This window comes from Zonotrichia leucophrys, chromosome 24 (genome assembly GCF_028769735.1).
Source record: "Zonotrichia leucophrys gambelii isolate GWCS_2022_RI chromosome 24, RI_Zleu_2.0, whole genome shotgun sequence".
NCBI classification, from domain to species: domain Eukaryota; kingdom Metazoa; phylum Chordata; class Aves; order Passeriformes; family Passerellidae; genus Zonotrichia; species Zonotrichia leucophrys.
In genome coordinates, this window is record NC_088193.1 from 6,153,846 (window position 1) to 6,173,648 (window position 19,803).

Sequence of the window (19,803 nt, forward strand, 5' to 3'; positions counted from 1 at the left end):
GGCTCTGCTGGGTGTTCCCTGATCCCCCTCACCACGTGCACCCCCAAATCCCCCCTGGCTTGCTCCAGCCCCCCGGCATTGCGTTACGGCACAGCCGCCCCTATCAATGTTTGATGGTCTGGGGCGTTGCAGACAGTGGGAGATGAAATATCAAACCTTGCTCCTTGCCTGGCTTCCCCAGCTCCAAACCCCCCAGCTTTGATCACAGGGGAGTGGCAGTTTATTTTCCCCTCCTTTAGCCAAAAAAATACTGTGTGTGGAGGAGAGAATACTCGGATTAAATTCTCACATGGGGGAATGCAAGGATGCTGCCATTGCCACAGCAAGTGCGCCGCTCCTCAGCCCTGAGATTGCAGGGGCCCCGGCAGCAGTGGCGTCGGGTTCCCCCTGTGCTGGCAGGTTGATAAATAATTAACAGTTAATCAGGGCTGGGCTTAATTACCCGGGGGTAACCGGAGAGCAGGTCGTGCCGGAGAGCGCAGCCCTGCTTCGGCGTGCGGGTGCTGGACATGGCGCCATGGAGCGTGGCCGGGCACCGCCGCCGCCGTGGAGGGGGCCCTGGATCCTGGTGCTGCTGCCGGCGCTGGCGGGGGGTGAGCACCGACCTGTCCCTGCATTTCCCGGGTGGGGGCGAGCAGGGCCCTGACGGAGGCGCTGCCCCGGGCAGGGCAGCCGCTGGCGGCCGGCGAGGCGGCCTACGAGGAGTGGCGGGCGACGGGCGTGCGAGGCCGGGCCGTGGAGCTGAGCTGTGGGCCCGCGGCCGCGGCCCCGCCGGCCGTGGTGTTCTGGAGCTTCACGCCGCAGGGAGAGGGGCTCCCGCGGGCCGTGGCCGTGGGCTCGGGCAGGGAGGTGGCCATGGCCCCCGGCACGGGGACGCTGGGCCGGGTGACGCTGCGCAACGGGACGCTGGAGCTGCGGGAGCTGCGCGTGGCCGCCCAGGGCCGCTTCCTCTGCCAGGGGCTCTTCCCAGAGCGGGGCCGGCTCCGTGTGGGCTATGCCGCCGTCCTCCTGCGTGTCCTGGGTAAGTGCCTGGCTGTGGCCAACATGGGGGGACCTGCTGGCCAGCAGCAGCCAGCATCACACTCTCCTAGATCGTGGTCAAGCCCAGCCCCTTGCCCAGTGGCCAACAGAGCCATCCCTAGCCAACAAAGGGCTCCACAAGTCCATGAAGTGTAGCACAAGCCAGCAAAGTGCCCCACTAGCCAATGCAGAGTCCCACTAGCCAGCATGGTGGTTCACTAGCAACTGTAGTACCCCATTCACCAAGCAGGCACCCCACTAGTTAGTGGAGCACCCTACTTGCCAATGTGGACTGCCACTAGCCAGCAAAGCATCCGACAAGCCAACATAACACACCACTAGCCAATATAGCATCCCATCAGCCAAGGTTGCTCAACACAAGCCAACATAGCACTCATCAGCCAGCCCAGAGCTCACCATCAGCCACCAAACCTCCTTTGCCTCCTAGTGTAGCCCCCTGCGAGCCAACATAGCAGCCCACTAAGCCACCCTCATTTCCTTGCCCTGGCTACCCAAGCATCCCACCCCAAAGTGGTCCCAGTAGCTCCCCCAGCTAACAGCCATGCCCACAGCCAGGGTGCCCCTCACCAGCCTGCAGGTGTCCTCACTACCATTCCACTGGCTGCTATGGCACTTCATGGCCAAACAGTCCATCTGGGTGGGGGGCATGGGTGTGCACCGGGGCATTCTGCTGTCTGTGGGGCCGCTCACACTCGGTGCCCCCAGTGCCCGTGTCCAAGCCCTTCGTGCGGCCGACGGCGGCGGCGGCAGCGGAGGGGGCGGCCGTGGCCCTGACGTGCACCGTGCGGGAGGGGACGGAGCCGCTGAGCTTCTCCTGGCAGCACCAGGAGCCCCGGGGGGGTCCCTCCGTGACCCCTGCGGGGCTGGGGGGCTCCAGGGCGGAGCTGCAGCTGACACCCGCCAACCGCAGCCACACGGGCTGGTACATCTGCACCGCGAGCAACGAGGTCAACAACCGCAGCAGCGACCCCGTCTACCTGGACATCGTCTGTGAGTGCCCTGGGTGCCACCCACCTCGGGGGGCCTCAGCCACCAGCTGGGGGGCATCTTCAGGGCTGCGGCCATCCATGGCATCTTCAGGGCTGGGGCCATCCATGGCATCTTCAGGGCGGGTGCCATCCATGGCATCTTCAGGGCTGGGGCCATCCATGGCTTGTCTGTGGCCACCACAATGCTCTGTGGTTTGCCCATGGCCACTGAGCATGCTGCCACCATGGTATGTCCATAGCTATCATGGAACATCCATGGACATCATGTGTCCTGCCACCATGATGCCTCTGTGGCCACCGCTATGTCTCTGTGGCCACCAGGGTATGGCTTCTTTTTGCTTTGATGTATTCATGGCCATCACTGGCATAATGCCTCTCCAGCCACCATGGCCACCGTGTGTGCTGCCACCACGATACATCCATGGCCACTCTGTGTCTTGGTGTGCTCACAGCCCTCATGGTGCACCCTTTCTAAGGAGGCTTTGCTGCCATTCCCACCAGTGGGAGGAAGCCCAGGGAGGGCTGTGTCCCCTCGGTGGGGCTGTCCCTGCCTGAAGGGCCCCGTGTCCCCGCAGATGGCCCCGATGAGCCGGCCATCCGTGTGGAGCCCTTCTCCCCAGAGCAGGGGGGCTTCTCGGCGGGCGAGCGGGAGGACGTGGTGCTGAGCTGCCTGGCTCCCTCCAACCCCCCCAGCCGCTATGTCTGGCTGCACAACGGCTCCCAGGTGCACGTCGGCCAGACCTACGTGATCACCGCCATCGCCCGTGCCCAGGCGGGCACTTACACCTGCCTGGCCGAGAACAGCCACCTGCAGACGCGCACCCAGGCCACCATCGTCCTCACTGTGTACTGTGAGTAACCCCGGGGGGGCCTGGGTCCCCACAGGGTGAGCCGGACCAGCGCAGCTCCCTGGTGAGGATGTGGGAGGGAGGGTGGGGCTGGGGGAGCCCACGCTGCCCCCCAGTGCCCGTGGTCTCCTGCAGATCCGCCCGCCGGGAGCCCCAGCTGCTCCGCCCTGGCCTCCGATGACCAGCGGGACGTGGCCCTGCGGTGCCGCTGGCTGGGGGGCTTCCCCCCGGCCCGGCTGCGCTGGGTGGGCCCCCAGGAGGAGGAGGAGGAGGAAGAGGGGTTGATGGGGACCAGCTTTTCCATGGCCACCAGGATCCAGGCAGGGGCAGCCACCAGGAACGGCAGCTCCTTCTCCTGCCTGGCCTCCCACCCCGCGCTGCCACTGGGGGCTGCCTGTGGGACCACCCTGTGTGAGTGACAGTGGGCCCACTGCCCCCCAGCCCCCTTTGTGACCCCCTGGTGTCACAGCAGAGCTGCAGGGACCCCGTGCCGTGGCCCAACCACGGATGGGCACTGCCTTTCCTGGGACCTTCAGCACCTCCAGCTTGCTCCAAAACGGGGACGCTGTGGCGCGGCCGGGATTGCCGAACTCCCCTCACCCTGGGGTGGGGGTATCTCCTTTTTGGGGTGCTTTGGCCCAGCGTGGCAGTGCCCCGCTCCGACAGCGCTCCGTCCCGCAGGGGTCCCGTCGGGCAGCCCCAGCTGCGCGGCGGCGGCCACCAAGGGTGACGAGTTCGTGATGCTGCGGTGCCGCTGGGACGGGGGCGCGCCGCTCGTCACCCTGCGCTGGCGGGACAGCGCGGGCCGGACCCTGGGCGACCCCGCGCCCTCCACGGCCGTGCTGGTGCTGAGCACCGACGGCAGCCTGGGCGGCCGCGAGTTCGTCTGCGAGGCCGCGCACCCGCTGCGGGCCGCTGCCGCCCAGTGCCGCCTGCGGCTGGGTAAGCCCGACCGGTCCCCTCCGTGCCACCGTGCCACGGAGCGGTGGCACTCCCGGCCGACGGTGTCCCCCCCTTGTCGCCGAGCAGAGGTCCCCGAGCTGCAGGCGGAGAGCGAGGTGGCGGTGCTGGAGGGCGGCGAGGCGCAGCTGGCGTGCCGGCAGCGTGGCAGCAGTGCCAGCCTCGGTGCCACGGTGGCTTGGTACGACCCAAAGGAGCGGGAGGTGACACCGGGGCTGGCCAAGTACCAGCTGGAGCAGGGAGAAGAGTGGGTCAACCTCACGGTGCGGGATGCCGAGTGGCCGGGGGACAGCGGGATCTACCGCTGCACCGCCACCAATGCCGTGGGCACCGCCAGCCTCCCCGTCCGCCTCCGCGTGGACCGTGAGTCCTGGGAAGGGCAGGGGTGGGTTGGGGTATCAAGGGTGGCCTGGGGGCATTGAGCCCCTCCTGCCGGGCGCCATCTCGCCGCAGGGTACCCAGCCCCGCCCAATGTCACCATCAGTAAGCTGCGGTACACGCGGGCGCGCACCGAGGTGCGGCTGGAGTGGCGGACGCAGGGCGCCGGCAACCTCACCGGCTTCGTGGTGCAGCGGCGCCGAACCAAGAAACCCCTCCGGGAGAGCGCCAGCCCCTGGGAAACGGCGGCCGGCGACATCGAGCCGCACTCCCGCGACCGGCGCCTGGGGGGGCTGGACCCCGCGGTGCTCTATGCTTTCCGCGTCCTGGCCGTCAACCACCGCACGGCCGGGCACCCCTCCGAGGTGCAGACGCCAGGTGAAGCGGGCAGGGCTGCTCCGTGGGGGCAGAGCGAGGGTTGAGTGGAGCAGGGCAGCGTTTCCATCGCGGTGGAGCTGAGGAGCCGAGTGTGAGCAGCCGTCAGCAGGTTTCAGGCACAGGCTCGCACCTCGCCGGGCCGTTTTGGGCTCTGCCCGTCCCTGCTGCCTGCCATGTTCGCTCTGCTCTCTTCCAGCCGAGCCTCCCTTCGAGGCCTACCCGGCGGTGACGGGGGCGGCGGTGGCCGGGATGCTGGTGGCCAGCGCAGCGTCGCTGCTGGCCGTGCACTGCATCGCCCGCCACAGGGACACCCTCCCGCGTGAGTGCGGGGGCTGCTCGGGGCCGCAGCCCGGCCCCCGGCCCCCGAACCTCACACCCATCTCCCTCCGCAGGGCTGCACGAGCTGCTGTTCCGCACGTGAGTGCCCAACCCCTCTGTGCCACCGCCCGTGCCCGACCCCTCTGTGCCACCTCCCGTGCCCAAACCCCTCTGTGCCACCGCCCGTGCCCGAGCCCCTCTGTGCCACCGCCCGTGCCCGGGCACCAGCGAGCCCCCCGTGTCCCCTCAGGGCCGGGACCGGAGAGCAGGAGCCCGTGGGCACAGCGGAGGACGCTGAGGCAGCCGCAGGCGGCGAGGAGGAAGCAGGGCCAGCCCAGGGAGACTCGAGTGCCCCCGGTGCAGCAGCGGGAGCCGAGGCAGCACCAGCACAGGGAGAGCCGAGTGACCCGGGCACGGCAGCAGGTACTGGGGCAGGCTGGGGGCAGAGCCACCTGCCCGGCTGAACCAGCACCCACCTGCCCTGATGAACCAGCACCCACCTGCCCTGACCCAGCGCCCACTGCCCCACTGAACCAACACCCACTGTCCTGCTGACCCAGCATCCACTGCCCCACTGAACCAGTGCCCCCCTGCCCCTCTGAGCCAGCACCCACTGCCCCACTGACCCAGCACCCACCTGCCCTCACCTGCCCTGCTGACCCAGCACAGACCTACCCCACTGAACCAGCACCCATCCACCCACTGACCCAGCATCCACCTGCCCTGCCGACCCAGCACCCATCCACCCCTCTGCTCCAGCACCCACTGCCCCACTGAACCAGCACCCCCCTGTCCCGCTGAACCAGTGCCCACCTGCCCTGCCAACCCAGCACCCACTGCCCCGCTGGCCTAGCACCCATCCACCCTGCTGACCCAGCGCCCACCCGTGGCTCCTGCACCCCTCGCAGAGCCGCTCTCAGCAGCACCAGGCAGCACGGATGACCCAGTTAATGTCACCATCACCGTGACAGCGACACCGTGACCACTCCTCATTTCCCCGTCCTGCTCTCTCCCGCACCACGGGACGGCAGCACCCACCTGTGCTCCATTCCTGCACCCGGCTCAGCCCCTCCGGCTCAGCCCCGGGGCTGCAGTTACTGCTGGAGCTAAAATAAATATTTAGGCTACAGTAAATAGTTTCTCACCGATGGCAGGAAAAAAGGCCGAGGGCCGAAGCGCCGCTCTCAGCCCCAGGGCCGGCATCGACTGGGGATGCTGCCTGGGGACTGTGCTGAGCTTTCTGTGGTGCAAGAACAGCCACAAAGCTTTTTGTGGGAAGGGGCCTCATCTTCACCCCAGGCTCCCCAGTTTCAGGCCAAACCACGGGAGGTTAAAAACAGTGACTGGAGATGGTTTTTCCCGCATTGGTGCAAGCACAAAGGGAAGCAGGGTCCAAGGGAAGTGTCAGGCAGATCCCAGCTTTCCTGAGTCCTCATCCTCTGCTGTGTGTGGAGACAAGGGCACCTTGGGCCATTTTCTCCTGTATTTGGTTAATAATAACCCATTGGGAAGTATCAAGCCACACAAACCAACCCTGATCAGTGCCCACAGAGTATCAGTCCCCACATCAGCCATAATGCAGCATTGATCCCTTTATCAAACCACTCCCAGAAATACAAACCCCACCCAAACCTCCTGCAAAACCATCACTTCCAAACACAGAACATTCCAAAGGGATATTACAGCTTCTCTGGAAAACAGAGCATCTTTATCTGACACACCCACAACACAGGGGAGATTTAAGCAAAGTTGTTTAAAACCATGGTTCAATTTCAGTGTTTGGGGAAAACGAAGCAGCCACAGTTAAATCCCAACCACTCGTGGGCCAGTCTCTGTGGGAAAAGGGGAAAGCCTTGCAGCAGATCCTGCAAAAGGAAAATCCAGGCTGGGAGGATGAGATAAACAAAAAGGGAGGAGGGAGATTTGTGATGGCTCTGGGGTCTGTGGCAGCCAAAGCCCATGGGTGTGAAGTCCATGGTGTGCAAAGAACTTTGGAATAAGGCAGCTCTACCTGGGAGGAGGCACAACCCTAAAAAAAGGGCAAAAGAATAAACAGAACCACAAATAATGCAATAGAGAAGGCTTTAGGGACAGCTCAGTGTGGTCTTCAATTACCTGAAGTAGGAAGGAGATTGATTTCTTATACAAGCAGATATACAGGACAAGGGAGAATGGTTTCCCACAGCCAGAGAGAAGGTTTAGATGGGATATTGGGAATAAATTCTTCCCTTTGAGGGTGGTGAGGCCCTGGCACAGGGTACCCAGAGAAGCTGTGGCTGTCCCAGTCTTGGAAGTGCCCAAGGCCAGGGTGAATGGGGTTTGGAGCAGCCTGGGATGGTGGAAGGTGTCCTTACCCATGGCAGGGGTGGAATGGGATGAGCTTTAAGGTCTCTCCCAAACCAAACTGTTCTGGATTCTATGAAATATAAAAACCCCATCCCAACACTCAGAGCAGCCCATGGAGCTGCTGCTACCAAAGCAGATCTCAAGGGCTTCCTCCTCACACAAACACCACTCCCCAAACCCTGTGGCTGCTGCAGCTGCAGCAGCAGCCCTGAGCTCCCCAGGGCTTTGGAGAGCTGCAGCCAGGCTGGCACAGCTCCCTCCCTTCCCCACTGGCCAGGGACACGCTGCTCTGGGCTGCAGGTGTCACCCTGGGGTGGCCATCTCTGTAAATTGTGCTTCATTTCTGGGGCTTTGCACTGTGACTCGTGTGGGGGGAGGGAGTGCTTTGCAAGCACTGGTTTGGTTTATTTTCTGGGATTAAATTGGGAAAGGAAAAAACACCCAGCCAAGCCCTGCAGTTAAGGCTGCAGCACCTCCATTGTGCTGTGTCCAGGATGGGCAGGTTCCTCACGGTGCCCAGGGCTGCTGGGAGCTGTTTCACCAGGACTGGTTTTGTTTCAGAGCTACCCAAGCTGTTAGTAATCCCTCAAACTGGATTTTGTCTTCTGTGAGTGGGAAAGTGAGACAGGCTGGATTTCCACTTGTACTTCTGCAGAAGGGTTATTGAGCACCTGAAGACACAGTCACTGACTCAAGTTCTGCTTCAAGCTGCACAGGACAGACTCAACCAAGGCCCATTTTCCTTACTGATCTTCTTATTTCTTCATCAGGATCTTCCCAGAGAAAGCAAGAGAGGCCAGGAGGTGTTCATGGAAAGGAAGGTTGAAGTGCCATGTCACTGAGCTGCCAGGGAGGTGGCAGCTGTTGGTCATTTCAGACCTGCTTAAATCCCTCTCTTGGGCTCCCCAGAAGTGCTTGTCCCACTGGTAAACTGCCATGGAAACACACTCCACATTTCCCATCCTCATTCTTTATATTATTACAATTCTTTTTTATACACATAACCAGGCTAGTTTTGTGGTGTGTGTGGGGGAAGAAAAAAAAAAAAAAACCAACAAAAAAAGGGATTTCAAGGCATAAATAATATAAAAAGGCAACCATTTTGAAACCAAGATACATTCATATGACACTACTACAAAAAATAAATAGTGACTCTCTCTGTTATAATTAACATCCCCCCGTGACTCCCTTTCAGCGGTGCAGTTCCTGGCCTTGAGTGGGGACACGGTCACTGCCTCAGGTTTCCTGCAGCTGGAGCTGACAAAGGTCCCCAGAACCATTTAGGGTGACTCCGGATGAACTCCATCCTGGTTTTTCCTTACAGTCCTTGGAAAGAGGCTGAAGAATGAGGGGACTCCAACTCAAAATGTGGTTCGACGTTTCCGAGTGCAGGAAGCTGCTGCCTGCAAAGCAAGAGCAGGGCACGTGGTTGGGTTGGGTTTTTCAGATTTTCTGTCAGTTTAACAGAACCACATGCCCCAAAAACTCTTTAATTCCAGTGGGTGATGCTCTTTGGGCTCAGGTTCATTCCCACCATAGCAGGAACAAACACAGGGCTCTATCCCAGCACAGCACCTGTATGGAACAGCTCAGAGGAGGTTCCAGCACTGGAATAATAAAACCTGCTGTGAGCTGAACACAGCTATGAAATAATGCTGAACCTTTAGGATTCATTAGCACGTGGTCACAATTCACAAAACTGCTGCATTCACCCCAAATCAGCAACAGCTCCAGGCATGTGGTGGAAATGGGTCAGTGAGGAGTTCGTGGCACCAAGGCCACACTCCTGATCTGGCACACTCAGCCCCAAAAACTCTTTCATTCCAGTGGGTGATGCTCTTTGGGCTCAGGCTCATTCCCACCATACCAGGCACAAGCACAGGGCTCTATCCCAGCACAGCACCTGTATGGAACAGCTCAGAGGAGGTTCCAGCCCTGGAATAATAAAACCTGCTCTGAGATGGCTGCTGCTGAAAACAGCTATGAAATAATGCTGAACCTTTACGATTCATTAGCACGTGGTCACAATTCACAAAACTGCTGCATTCACCCCAAATCAGCAACAGCTCCAGGCATGTGGTGGAAATGGGTCAGTGAGGAGTTCGTGGCACCAAGGCCACACTCCTGATCTGGCACAGCCTGCCAGAGCTGTGTCCACCTGAACCTCCCTTCCCTTCCTGCCTGGGGGAGCTGCCTGATTTCAGCCCACAAGCAGCAATGATTCCAGGGTGGGACGAGGAACGGGTTCTCTTTCCACCAACAGAGATGGGTCCCTCCCTGTGCCAGCTCCTGCCTCCAGGGCGGCTCTGCGACGCTTGTGTCCTGTGCCAGGGCCACTGGGTGTGCTGTGAGTGCAGCATCCATCAGTCACAGCCTCCTTATGTGTCAATGAGCCCTTTCTAGAGGCATCAATCACAAGGGCATGACAGGAGCAGGCGCTGGAGCAGCACTGCTCCCACTTTCCATGATGGGAAAGGTGGGACACTTCACCTTCCTCCAAGCCTGCTCTTACAGGTGTTTAACTCCTGGCTTTTCTGCAGTGAATTAAGCTCCCTACAGAACACTCCCAGCCTCCCAGGCAGGGATATCCCCTGAGGGTGCCTCACCGTCCATGCAATCCACGGAGAGCCGCTGGCCGATGCGCTCCCGGCAGCAGGGACGCTGCGCCGGGGGCTGCTCCGCGCTCTCCTCCTGCTCCTGCTCCTGCTCCAGCTCCAGCCCGGCGCTGCACTCGGGGCCGCCCGGGGCCAGGCACATGGCCACCATCACATGGGGGCTCAGGGGCTTCATCTCCACGCCCTCCTGCTGGAAAGGGGCTCCCAGGGGCACCACGGGCAGCGTGCTGCTGCCGAAAGTGCCGTTGGTTTTGGTGAAACACCTGCGCGAGGGACAGAGGGCAACGTTACTCAGAGCGGCTTCTTCTCCCCTTCCTTCTTCCCTCCCCAGCTTTTAAATGTTTTACCATATCAACGATCAGAGCATTTGTCAAATCAGTTTTAAATATATCTGTGGAGCGATTCTGACATTAAGAAAAGGATTGAGTGGTTTTTTTTTTTCTCCCAGCAGACAGCTGAAAACATTCAAAACACGCTCAGTTCCTTCCCCCATCAACTGAGACCCAATGACCTGACTTGTGAGTCCATTTCTCCATCAAAGCAATTCCATAAAACATGTTTTCACTGCCAAGATAAAGAGCTCAAACTTGAAACCCAAGCAGCACACTTAGGTACCTTGAAAAATAAATACTAAGTGTTATTGGAGTGAATGCAAATTAGAAAAATAGATGCAATATAACAAATTTAACCCCCCCTGTTCTGCTGTGTAAGTCAGACTGCGGCCCTCTAATACCTGTGTAAAGCTGTGGCACTGAAGTTAAAGTGCTGAATCAATTGTTACAGCTGAGGTATTTAAGCTTTAAACAAAAACAGCAGGACTTGCAGCACGAGGGAAAACACCTCACGTTTGCAGCCCCGTGAACAATGTAGCCTCAGGGAACGTTTATAGAAACAATTCCTACATAAGAAAGCCATAACTACCCAAAAAATAAAAGGTTCACTTGTGCAGCTACCACAAATTCTGAGAAACTACACATCAAGATGCTCCTTGTTATGTGGTGCAGGACAGAGATGGATCTGCAGATAAATGCATGGAAATAAGGATGGAAAGTGTTCACAGCCTCCAGTGACACCCCAAAATGCTTCTGTGAAAGCTGAACAAGCTCCAGGTCTTTATGTGCTGGTGCAGATACAACTCTGAGCATCCTTTCTCTTTTTTCTGACCAGATGTACACCCATCTCTCCTGCTTTGCTCACAGGATCAGCCCAGTGCACTTGCTATCCATCATCCCTGGGGCTCTCTAAGAGTGCATTTGGAAATACAGAAATGGATCTCTGGGACCTGCCTGCTCAGCAAAGAGCACTGGGTGCTGCTCCAGACTGATTCTGGCCCAAACCTGAGCAGAGCAGATGAAAAATTGCTGAAAATGAGGAAAGATGGGCTGGGACAGCAGCAGTGCAGGGCAGCAGAGCTGACACTGACAGCAGCCCAGCACTGAGCTCAGAAGGGTTTCAAACCAGGACATGTTAAGCTTGGCAGTCTCAGTTTAGTCCTGCCCATGTCCCACAAACCACTTTTATGCCATTAAAAAAGTCATGGCAATAAGGCAAACCATCACACTGGAGGCTGCTGTCCTACAGCCCTGCCTAGAGCCTCAGCTCACACCTGAAACCTGATCAAAACCTGGGATCAATATTGCCAGAACTGAAAGGGCAACAAAACACCCAACAACACAAATAAACCTGTCAGAGGAGGAGCTGTAATGAGCTTTCCCTCAGGCAGATTCTTCACCTGCAAAGCCAGAACAGGACAAATGGGCTCCCTCTGGAGCCTGCTCCCCTCCCAAAAGCTGTGAGGATGGAGCAGCACTAAGCTTCAACCTTCACTCTCCTATTTTGTCCTCCCACTCCTGTAACTGCCTCCAAAATCATTATTCCAAGTACCAAAATACCACAGAAGCCACTGGAGAATCCACATGAAACACATCTGGTCCTCAAACAAATCCATTTATTAGTTTGCCTTTCTCTCCGCAGAGGTTTTGACTGCACTCACTTATTATTTAAGAAAAAAAAAGCTCAGAGAAACCCATCTAAATGTTTGGGTTTGCATGTTTTGGGGGTTTCTTCTTAAAGATACAGGGGTCAGTGAAGTTCTCTGTGTTATTGTAAGAGCTTGAAGGATGTTTCAACAGCAGTTCAGCCTTCTAAGCTTCAATAACCACATTTTGATGGAAACTAGCCATGGGGATAACCAGAGCAGAGTGTGGAGGAGGAGTGATGTAAAATCCCTGCTGGGAAAACACATCTTCTGTCAATTCTTAATTCTGAAATCCTGCTAAACTATAACCTAAAAAAATCATAATTTAGATGAAAAGGCTGGAAAAACAAACTGATGTTCCTACATCTGTATTGTGTATTTCAGATTTCTGATCAAAATAGAGTGAATTTGCAAAGGAGAGAGATCTGCAAAAGTGTAAATTCCTCTGCCAACGTCAGGTATCTTGAGAGCTTTAGCACAAAGGCACAAGAGGAGAAAAAAGATCAGTTCTCAATCCTGTCAACCACAGGCTTTGTCCACAACAGCAAAGAGGGTCTCCAGTTTTCAGCAGCTTCTCCCTCTGGCAAGGCTCCATGAGAAGTTATGAGGGATAAAGTGCTAATTTAAACAGAAGACCCAGGGATTTCAGCACTGAAATAATAAAACCTGCTCTGAGATGGCTGTTGCTGAAAAAAGCTATGAAATAATGCTGAACCTTTAGGATTCATTTGCACGTGGTTACAATTCAAATAACTCTGCATTCACCCCAAATCAGCAACAGCTCCAGGCATTTGGTGGGAATGGGCTGGTGAGGAATTCGTGGCACCAAGGCCACAGTGCTGGTCTGGCACAGCCTGACAGAGCTGTGTCCACCTGAACGCCCTCCCCTCCTGCCTGATCTCAGCAGGGATTCCAGGCTGGGATGGGGACAGGGGGACAGCCCTCACCTGTGCCCTGGGGCTGAACAAAATGGGGAAAACGCTCCAGCCTCAAATTCCCATTTTCCAAAACCTACTGGGCTGGCTGCACTAACCCAACAGCCTTCCTCCTCCTCCTCCTCCTCCCCCTGGGCACCCCCAGCTCCCTGGTGGAAAGCTGAGGCACGTCCTGGTCCCCTCCTGTCCCCTCTCCCATGTCCTCTGTGCATTCAGGGCAGGAACAGAGCGGTCCCTGCCGTGCAGCTCTCGGCCAAACCGAGGGTAATGATCCCCTCCGGGCCAAGGCAGCTCCCAGGGACAGCTTGTTTCTCTGTCAAGCAGTCAAATATAGAATGGGGCTGTGAAAACTCAAAGTTCAGGCCCCGCTGATGACCTGGCTGGGAGGAGCAGTGCAGTTGCAGAGGATGGAACTCTTTCCATCGCTTTCTTAGGGAGAAAAAAAAAGAGGAAATAAAGAATTGAATGTGTTTAACGCTGGAAGCAAGCTCTTAATTACAGTGTAACACATATGGCATGCTCCAAATTACCACGAGGCTGCTGCACAGCCTGCTGGAAATCACAGCACTGGGGTGTGAGGGAATGCACTGGGCTTTCCTGAGCCCTGCCAGGGACCCTGGGCCAGGCAAGGCATGCCCAGCTCCCCCTGCCAGCAGCAGCTCGGCAGCATTTCACTGTCATGCCCATATTTATGGAAGGAAGAAGGATTCAGTGCTCAATATAAGTGATATTTTAAAAAGCAAAACTATGAAAATGAAGTAAATGCGTTTTCTGCCTTCAACAACTTTATTGTTCAACAGGGGTAGGACTCGATGATGCTTGTGGACCCAACTCAGAATATTCAATGATTCAATGATTAATTTCAACTCAGCTTAGCCAGATGCACACCTAAAGGCAGCTGAAGACTTTAACAATACTGAAAAATCAAAGTATGATTGAAAGAAAAGCCCAGAACCCACCAGTCAGAGCAGCCCAGCTTGTCTGACTTTCAGCCGTATTTCTAATCATGAAAATAACCAGAGACTGAGTCAGAAGCCTAAGGAGGACAATAATTCCAAAAGTGAAAACTCAGTAATTTTTATTAGGTTTCTGACTCCCAGCTACAATGCAGAAGACAGATTTTCCCTAATTCTACACAGGAATCCTTTTTCACATGATAAAAAAAAGTATCCCACGCTGACAATGGTGGGTCATCTCCTCCTGAAGGCCTCAAGAACTTCAAATCCCATGTTTCACAAAGAACAGCATTGTGAAAGCAAAGGAGTGAGTTGGTTAGTGTTTTTAATGTCAGGAAGTGTAAAATGTAGAAGACCAATTAAATCCGATTTGACAAGCTCCATATGGAATGATTTTGTTATCTCAGAACTGGAGAAAAACACAGGAAATACAGATTTTTTTCTAAAATCCAGTGCCCAACCTGCCTCACTTCCCAGAGAGCATCAGAGGAGCATGTTGAGCAAAGTGAGCTCTGGAATTTTAACAACTTGTTTTATTCTGTCCTATGGAAAATCCTCAACTGCTCTCCAGGTCATCCATGGAGTTCTTTGTGCTAGCCAGGACTCCAGCTCTCATCTTCTGTCAGCCCCAGCTCCACCTCAGCACACAGAGGGAGGGCTGCTCTCTGGGCAGGTCATTTCTCACCTGAGATTGTCAAATCTCACCTGTGACTGTCATTTCTCACCTGTGATTGTCATTTCTCACTTGTGATTCTCATTTCTCACCTGTTATTGTCATTTCTCACCTGTGATTGCCATTTTTCACCTGTTATTGTAATTTCTCTCTCACCTGTGATTGTAATTTCTCACCTGTGATTGCAATTTCTCACCTGTGACTGTCAAATCTCACCTGAGATTGTCATTTCTCACCTGTTATTGTAATTTCTCACCTGTGATTGTCAAATCTCACCTGAGATTGTAATTTCTCACCTGTTATTGTAATTTCTCACCTGTGATTGTAATTTCTCACCTGTGATTCTCATTTCTCACCTGTGACTGTCATTTCTCACCTGTGACTGTCATTTCTCACCTGTTATTGTCATTTCTCACCTGTTATTGTAATTTCTCACCTGTGACTGTCATTTCTCACCTGTTATTGTAATTTCTCACCTGTTATTTCCATTTCTCACCTGTGATTCCCATTTCTCACCTGTGATTCTCATTTCTCACTTGTGACTGTCATTTCTCACCTGTTATTGTTCCGACAATTCCGGCAGCTGATGCACTCCGCGGGGTCAGCCTGTGGCACTGCCGTGTACATCCCTCCACCCTGCAGCAGGAAGGATTCATAATTAATGATTATAAATCAAATCAGGGCAGGGACACCCCGGAGCTCTTGGGCTCAGTTTCCCCACTCTGACCACGTTATCAATGCCCTGCTCCGGGCTGTACGTGGCACAGCAACACTGAGCGATTGTCCAAAGGCCAGGGGAGGGCTTTGCCAGTGTGTGTGTCAGGGAAAAGTAAATAACTGCAGCTTAGGCAAGTATGTGGTCATTTCCCTGGTCTGTTTTCAGCTTAATATGCTGAGGTTTAATTTAATAAACACACTGTAAATATATTTATTTTTAACGCTGATGACAGACACGAAAGCGAATTGCTGCTCATTAGCACGCAAGGCTTGTTTAGGGAGACAGAGGATTAAATTTGCAGGGCTGATGTCACACACAAACCCATCCCACTTTCCTGTAATTACTCCGATTAGATCAGTTTACTTCACTACACTGATTTTTGAACCGTTTCGTATTTGCACAGATGGGGTAATTCCTCAGCCAGCAATGACTCCGGGTGAGAGGGATTTTGTGTTGTTGGTTTTGGCTAACGGGGCCATTACAAGCCAGTTGAAATGCCCAGATTAACACATACCTCATTGTTGGGGAGCAGGCAGACAGTGATGTGGGAGCCACTCCAAGGGGGCTGCAGAGCCAGGCTCTGCCCTGGGCTCCAGGAGGGAGCCAGGCTGGGAAGGCTCACCTGGCTTTTGGCAGCTCAAGTGCCAGGCAACTTCTAGCAATCCCTATTTTCGCACAAACAGAGCTTACCCTGAAGTTTTTGAGGGATAGGGAGCACTGAGGAAATGCCTAATTAGCCTTGATTGCCATCCTGGGCAGTTTCTCCCTTCCTCATTTAAGCCAATCACTGAAACAATAAAGAGCAACCTAACAGGATCAGAACATCCTGTTCCTCTGCCTCGCCCACGTGCCAGCCCCAGCCCTTCTCCATGGCAGAGATCCTGTGACTCAAACTTTCCTAACAGGGAGTGGGGAAAGAAAAGCTCAACCCCATCACCTGCTCCCAGCAGGAGAGAGGTGTTGGGTGGACATCTCAGCACAGAGGAGCTCCAGGCACCAAGACCTGTGTCATCATACATGTATTTCATTTTTCCCCCCAAGAAAATAAGAATGGAAGGGACAAAACTTAATGCAAACTCCCAGTCTTTCTCCTAGGCAAGCTTTTGAGCACTGCAGATCCTCCCTCCCTGAGAGCTTGGAGATTTTTGGAGAGTTTCACCCACTGGGAGGTTGGACAGGACAAAAAAAACTCAGTTTGGGCCTTGGTTGTGCTTGAAAACAACCAAAAGTGGGCACTTCTTGCTCCATGGGTAGGCCAAGGGCAGAATGGGGTAAAGAACTGACTGGTCTGGGCTCAGACTGGAGGGAAGTGAAGTGGCAACTACTGTGCAAGTGCTAATTTGTTGTTCAATAAAATGAAGTGCTTGTGCTCAATTACCAACACAAACAATAGACCCGTTTTTTTTCTCCAGAAACAGCATGGGTTATTCAGACTTTTGAACTTTTTCTTTCAGTTTTCCTGGGCAATGTTCACAGTTTTGAGTAAGTTTAGCAAGTTTGAATGCAAGCCATCTGTTTCCATAGACAATAATGAAATCATTATTCTCTCTTGGAAACAGGACACGTTTCAGCAAATGAAGTATTTTTCCACAGCATACAAAGGCTGGGTCGCAGACTGAAATTAGTTTTTAATTTTATTTTCAATTTCAAAACAAAAAACGAGCCTGTCTCAACAGTCACAAACAGGGGACTGAAAAAAAAAGAAAAAAAGCAGTTATGGCTGTGCTGCAGCTCAAGATGTATGGGGCACTTCATTCCATGGAACCTCCTGCGCCATTCGTGCTTTGCCATAATTAATAGCATTGCTCAGAGTTACAGATCTGAAACAGGTGGGGGAAAAACGGGTGATCCATAAAGCTGCAGAATAAGCAGCTATAATTAAATGTATTTAACTTGGAGATTGAGAAATACCATATGTACAAGTAAAGTATCTCAGCCCAGCACTGAGGCATTCTCAGAGCTTACATGCTGTTAGGAGGAGGGTAGAGGCAGATTTCCCAGAGTAAGTGGAATTCTTGCTGTCATCTGATATTCTCAAATGAAAACCATGATGTTTGTATCACAAGTATCAGCCCAGTTGCTTCCTCTGGGATAAGGAATTCAGTGGAACTGGCTGTTATCAGTGGATGAGCATTCCCCCACCCAAACTAAGCCTGCTGCCACAGCCCCTGAATGAACCCCACGGGCTGGGCTGAGCCTCCCACCCGGCGTAGGACCTTACATTCACAAGGTGATGGGGATGCTCATAGTCCATTCTGTGTGTTCTGGACAGGGAGCTGGTGTGCCCTGGGTACAGTCCTGCTCCTCCTGCAGCCACGATGCCATTGACCCCGTTGGTGACTTTGTGGTGGAGGTGGGGGCAGCCGTTGCTGAGGCCGTTGCTGAGGAAGCTGCCGTGGATGCTGCCGCTGACCCGGCTGGTCCCGGGCAAGGTCGTGTACTCAATCATCTGCCCACTGATATCTGCCCCTTGGTACAGGTAGCCTGGAGGGTCGTATTCTGCAAAAGACATTTCTACTGAAAGCACTTCTACTGAGCAGCCCTAAAAATAATGAAACTTATTTTTTCTTTCCCCAGCTTTTGTGAGCTAACTCTGCTATGCAACTGCTTAGCATACATATGCATGTAGACATGGAAAACAGCCACATCCTGGAGAGCAGGCCAGAAATGTTGGTCTGGAAGGACCTGGCTGATGTCAATCACTACAAGAGCATCCTAAAACCAGGCCTTTTGTATCACCAACAGCCCTTCTGCTGTATCTGCTATAAGCTGCTTCCAGAAGATCTCTCTGGGCTGCAGCTGAAGATACTATCTTTATTATCTCCTACATTTCTCTCTGTAGGAGAGTAAGAGTATTTAAAAATAACCACAGGCCGTGGCAAGAACAAGGCTGATTTATGCACAAGGAGCAGAAAAGGCCAGGGCAGAGATTCTGCTGGCTCTGGGTTGCTGGTGGGTGCAGAGCACCTTGCAAAGCTCCTGCTCCAGGCTCCTGCTCACTAATGAACAGGTTTTCTTAATTAACACCTCTCTGGAAGACTTGGCCATTGCATGCCATCTCATTGTGCAGGGACTAAGAGGTAACAAGGGACTTGTCCTAGAGCTGCAAGTTCTCTTTCTTTCCAGATGCACTCAAGAAAGGGAGAGATCCAGGGTTCAACTCTCCACAATTTTAACAAGTGATTATGATTACACACATTCTGCCTCTGCAACCATCAGAGACATTGAGCCTCTGCATTGAGACCTATGCAGAGGCTCAAAGTTAAACACAAACTGGAGACACTTTGCCCAGGCCTTTCCCACACCATTCCCTGGGTGAAACTGCATCCCAGTCCTCCAGGGACCCAGCAGGACAGGGAAGAAATGGAGACACTGCTCTTAAAAACCCAAGCTGCACCTAAGTCCTACTTGGAAGTACAAGTCTCTACAGAAATGCAAGCTGGCTCCTAACAGGAAACTGCTTCCCATCCATAAAATGCAGCATGGACATTCCTAATTTTACCCTCCTGTGTAGTAAACCCCTCAGGTTTAGCCAGGGCCCCTTGGAGAATAGAATCTGAACAGCGCAAAGAATTTCCTGCTCCAGACATCGCTGTACTATCCTATACCATGTAATATTTTTAAACCCACATTGTCATCACTCTAGCCATGTGCGATAGGCAGTTAAGACATATGACTGCTGCCCTGGTATCTTCCAGAGGCGCACGATGGCGGATTGAAGAAACGATGAGTGATAGAGCACCATTGACGCCCAGAGGACACAAGCCCACGTATCAAGGTACAGCATGTCCCGCTGCTGGCGTTGTGGGTCCGACTGGGCAGCACCGGCCCAGCTGCCCCAAGCACCGCTGCAGGGGGCCGTGGCGGGCGCGTGCTCGGTCTCTCTCACCGGGTACTCAGACGCTCCCGGCGTGCGTTTCACTGGGTGAGGAGAGACAAGGGCATGAACATCCACTAAATGCATTTTCTAAATGTGGTTTTTTTTCATCGCGAAATGAAAATGATTACTGCCAAGTCTGAGTGCCGATGCCTCGCAAAGAAAGCTTCCAAGTCAACGCTAAATCCTGCAAGGAGAATGCCAGCTCCTATTGGGTAGTAACTGTTTGCCTTGGAAAATGGTGATTATCCCCTGCTCACCCGCTCCTTGAGGTCACTGGAACTTTAACGAGCCGCTCGAGGTACCCGTGGCTGCAACTGCTCTAACTCTCAACTTGAAAGAGCACAAATCTTTCCACTTCTGAGGTCAGGAGAAACCACAACACTCATTTTTCTCGCCCAGGCTCTGCCAGATGACCTACCCTTATCTGATGTGAACCCTGCTAACCCCCTTTCCAAACCACACAGCTAAAGATCAACCAAGAGATGAACAGAAAATCACTGAAAATGAGATGCTGGTTTAACCCAGGAACTGCATTTACATTAGTTCCCAGTACACCACAGTTCAGATTGATTTCGTTTGACACTAAAACCCTAAAAGAGGTGCCTGGCTTAGGAGTGAAGCTGGTCAGAGAGAGACAAGCATCTCCATGCAGGTATGCTGGATAAACTGGATCACCCTTACAAGCCTGGGGGAGATAAATTTTAAGGAAGAGGCAGTGTGAATGACAGATTACATCTTGCCCATTTTAAAATTAGAGAAGAATATTATATTCCTTGCAGGAGGGAGACCA

At 54.1% G+C, this 19,803-nt stretch overlaps 2 protein-coding genes across 2 annotated transcripts in view; one reads left to right on the forward strand and one right to left on the reverse strand.

The window, feature by feature from the left end:
• Window positions 1-517: 517 nt before the first annotated feature.
• On the forward strand, window positions 518-5,894 carry VSIG10L2 (V-set and immunoglobulin domain containing 10 like 2). The gene is made up of 12 exons (XM_064731906.1): window positions 518-593; window positions 668-1,021; window positions 1,747-2,031; window positions 2,606-2,881; window positions 3,014-3,289; window positions 3,560-3,820; window positions 3,908-4,201; window positions 4,292-4,594; window positions 4,791-4,913; window positions 4,987-5,011; window positions 5,163-5,335; window positions 5,821-5,894. Exons 1-12 carry the CDS (start codon window positions 518-520, stop codon window positions 5,892-5,894), a joined length of 2,520 nt encoding a protein of 839 aa, XP_064587976.1.
• Window positions 5,895-8,322: 2,428 nt separating this feature from the next.
• Window positions 8,323-19,803, reverse strand: part of CDON (cell adhesion associated, oncogene regulated) — a 60,409-nt gene continuing 48,928 nt past the window's right edge. Inside the window, exons 16-20 of the mRNA XM_064731879.1 lie at window positions 18,980-19,054; window positions 17,355-17,632; window positions 14,972-15,051; window positions 9,865-10,136; window positions 8,323-8,661 (exon numbers count right to left, since the gene is read on the reverse strand). Coding sequence (XP_064587949.1) covers window positions 8,495-8,661; window positions 9,865-10,136; window positions 14,972-15,051; window positions 17,355-17,632; window positions 18,980-19,054 — 872 coding nt within the window. The 3' untranslated portion in view covers window positions 8,323-8,494. The remainder of the gene's footprint in view (window positions 8,662-9,864; window positions 10,137-14,971; window positions 15,052-17,354; window positions 17,633-18,979; window positions 19,055-19,803) is intronic.

Coding starts and splice junctions, on each gene's coding strand:
- VSIG10L2 (XM_064731906.1), top strand. CDS start 518: ATGGAGCGTGGCCGGGCACCGCCGCCGCCGTGGAGGGGGCCCTGGATC. Junction 2,032..2,605: donor CGTCTACCTGGACATCGTCT/GTGAGTGCCCTG, acceptor GTGTCCCCGCAG/ATGGCCCCGATGAGCCGGCC. Junction 4,202..4,291: donor CGTCCGCCTCCGCGTGGACC/GTGAGTCCTGGG, acceptor ATCTCGCCGCAG/GGTACCCAGCCCCGCCCAAT.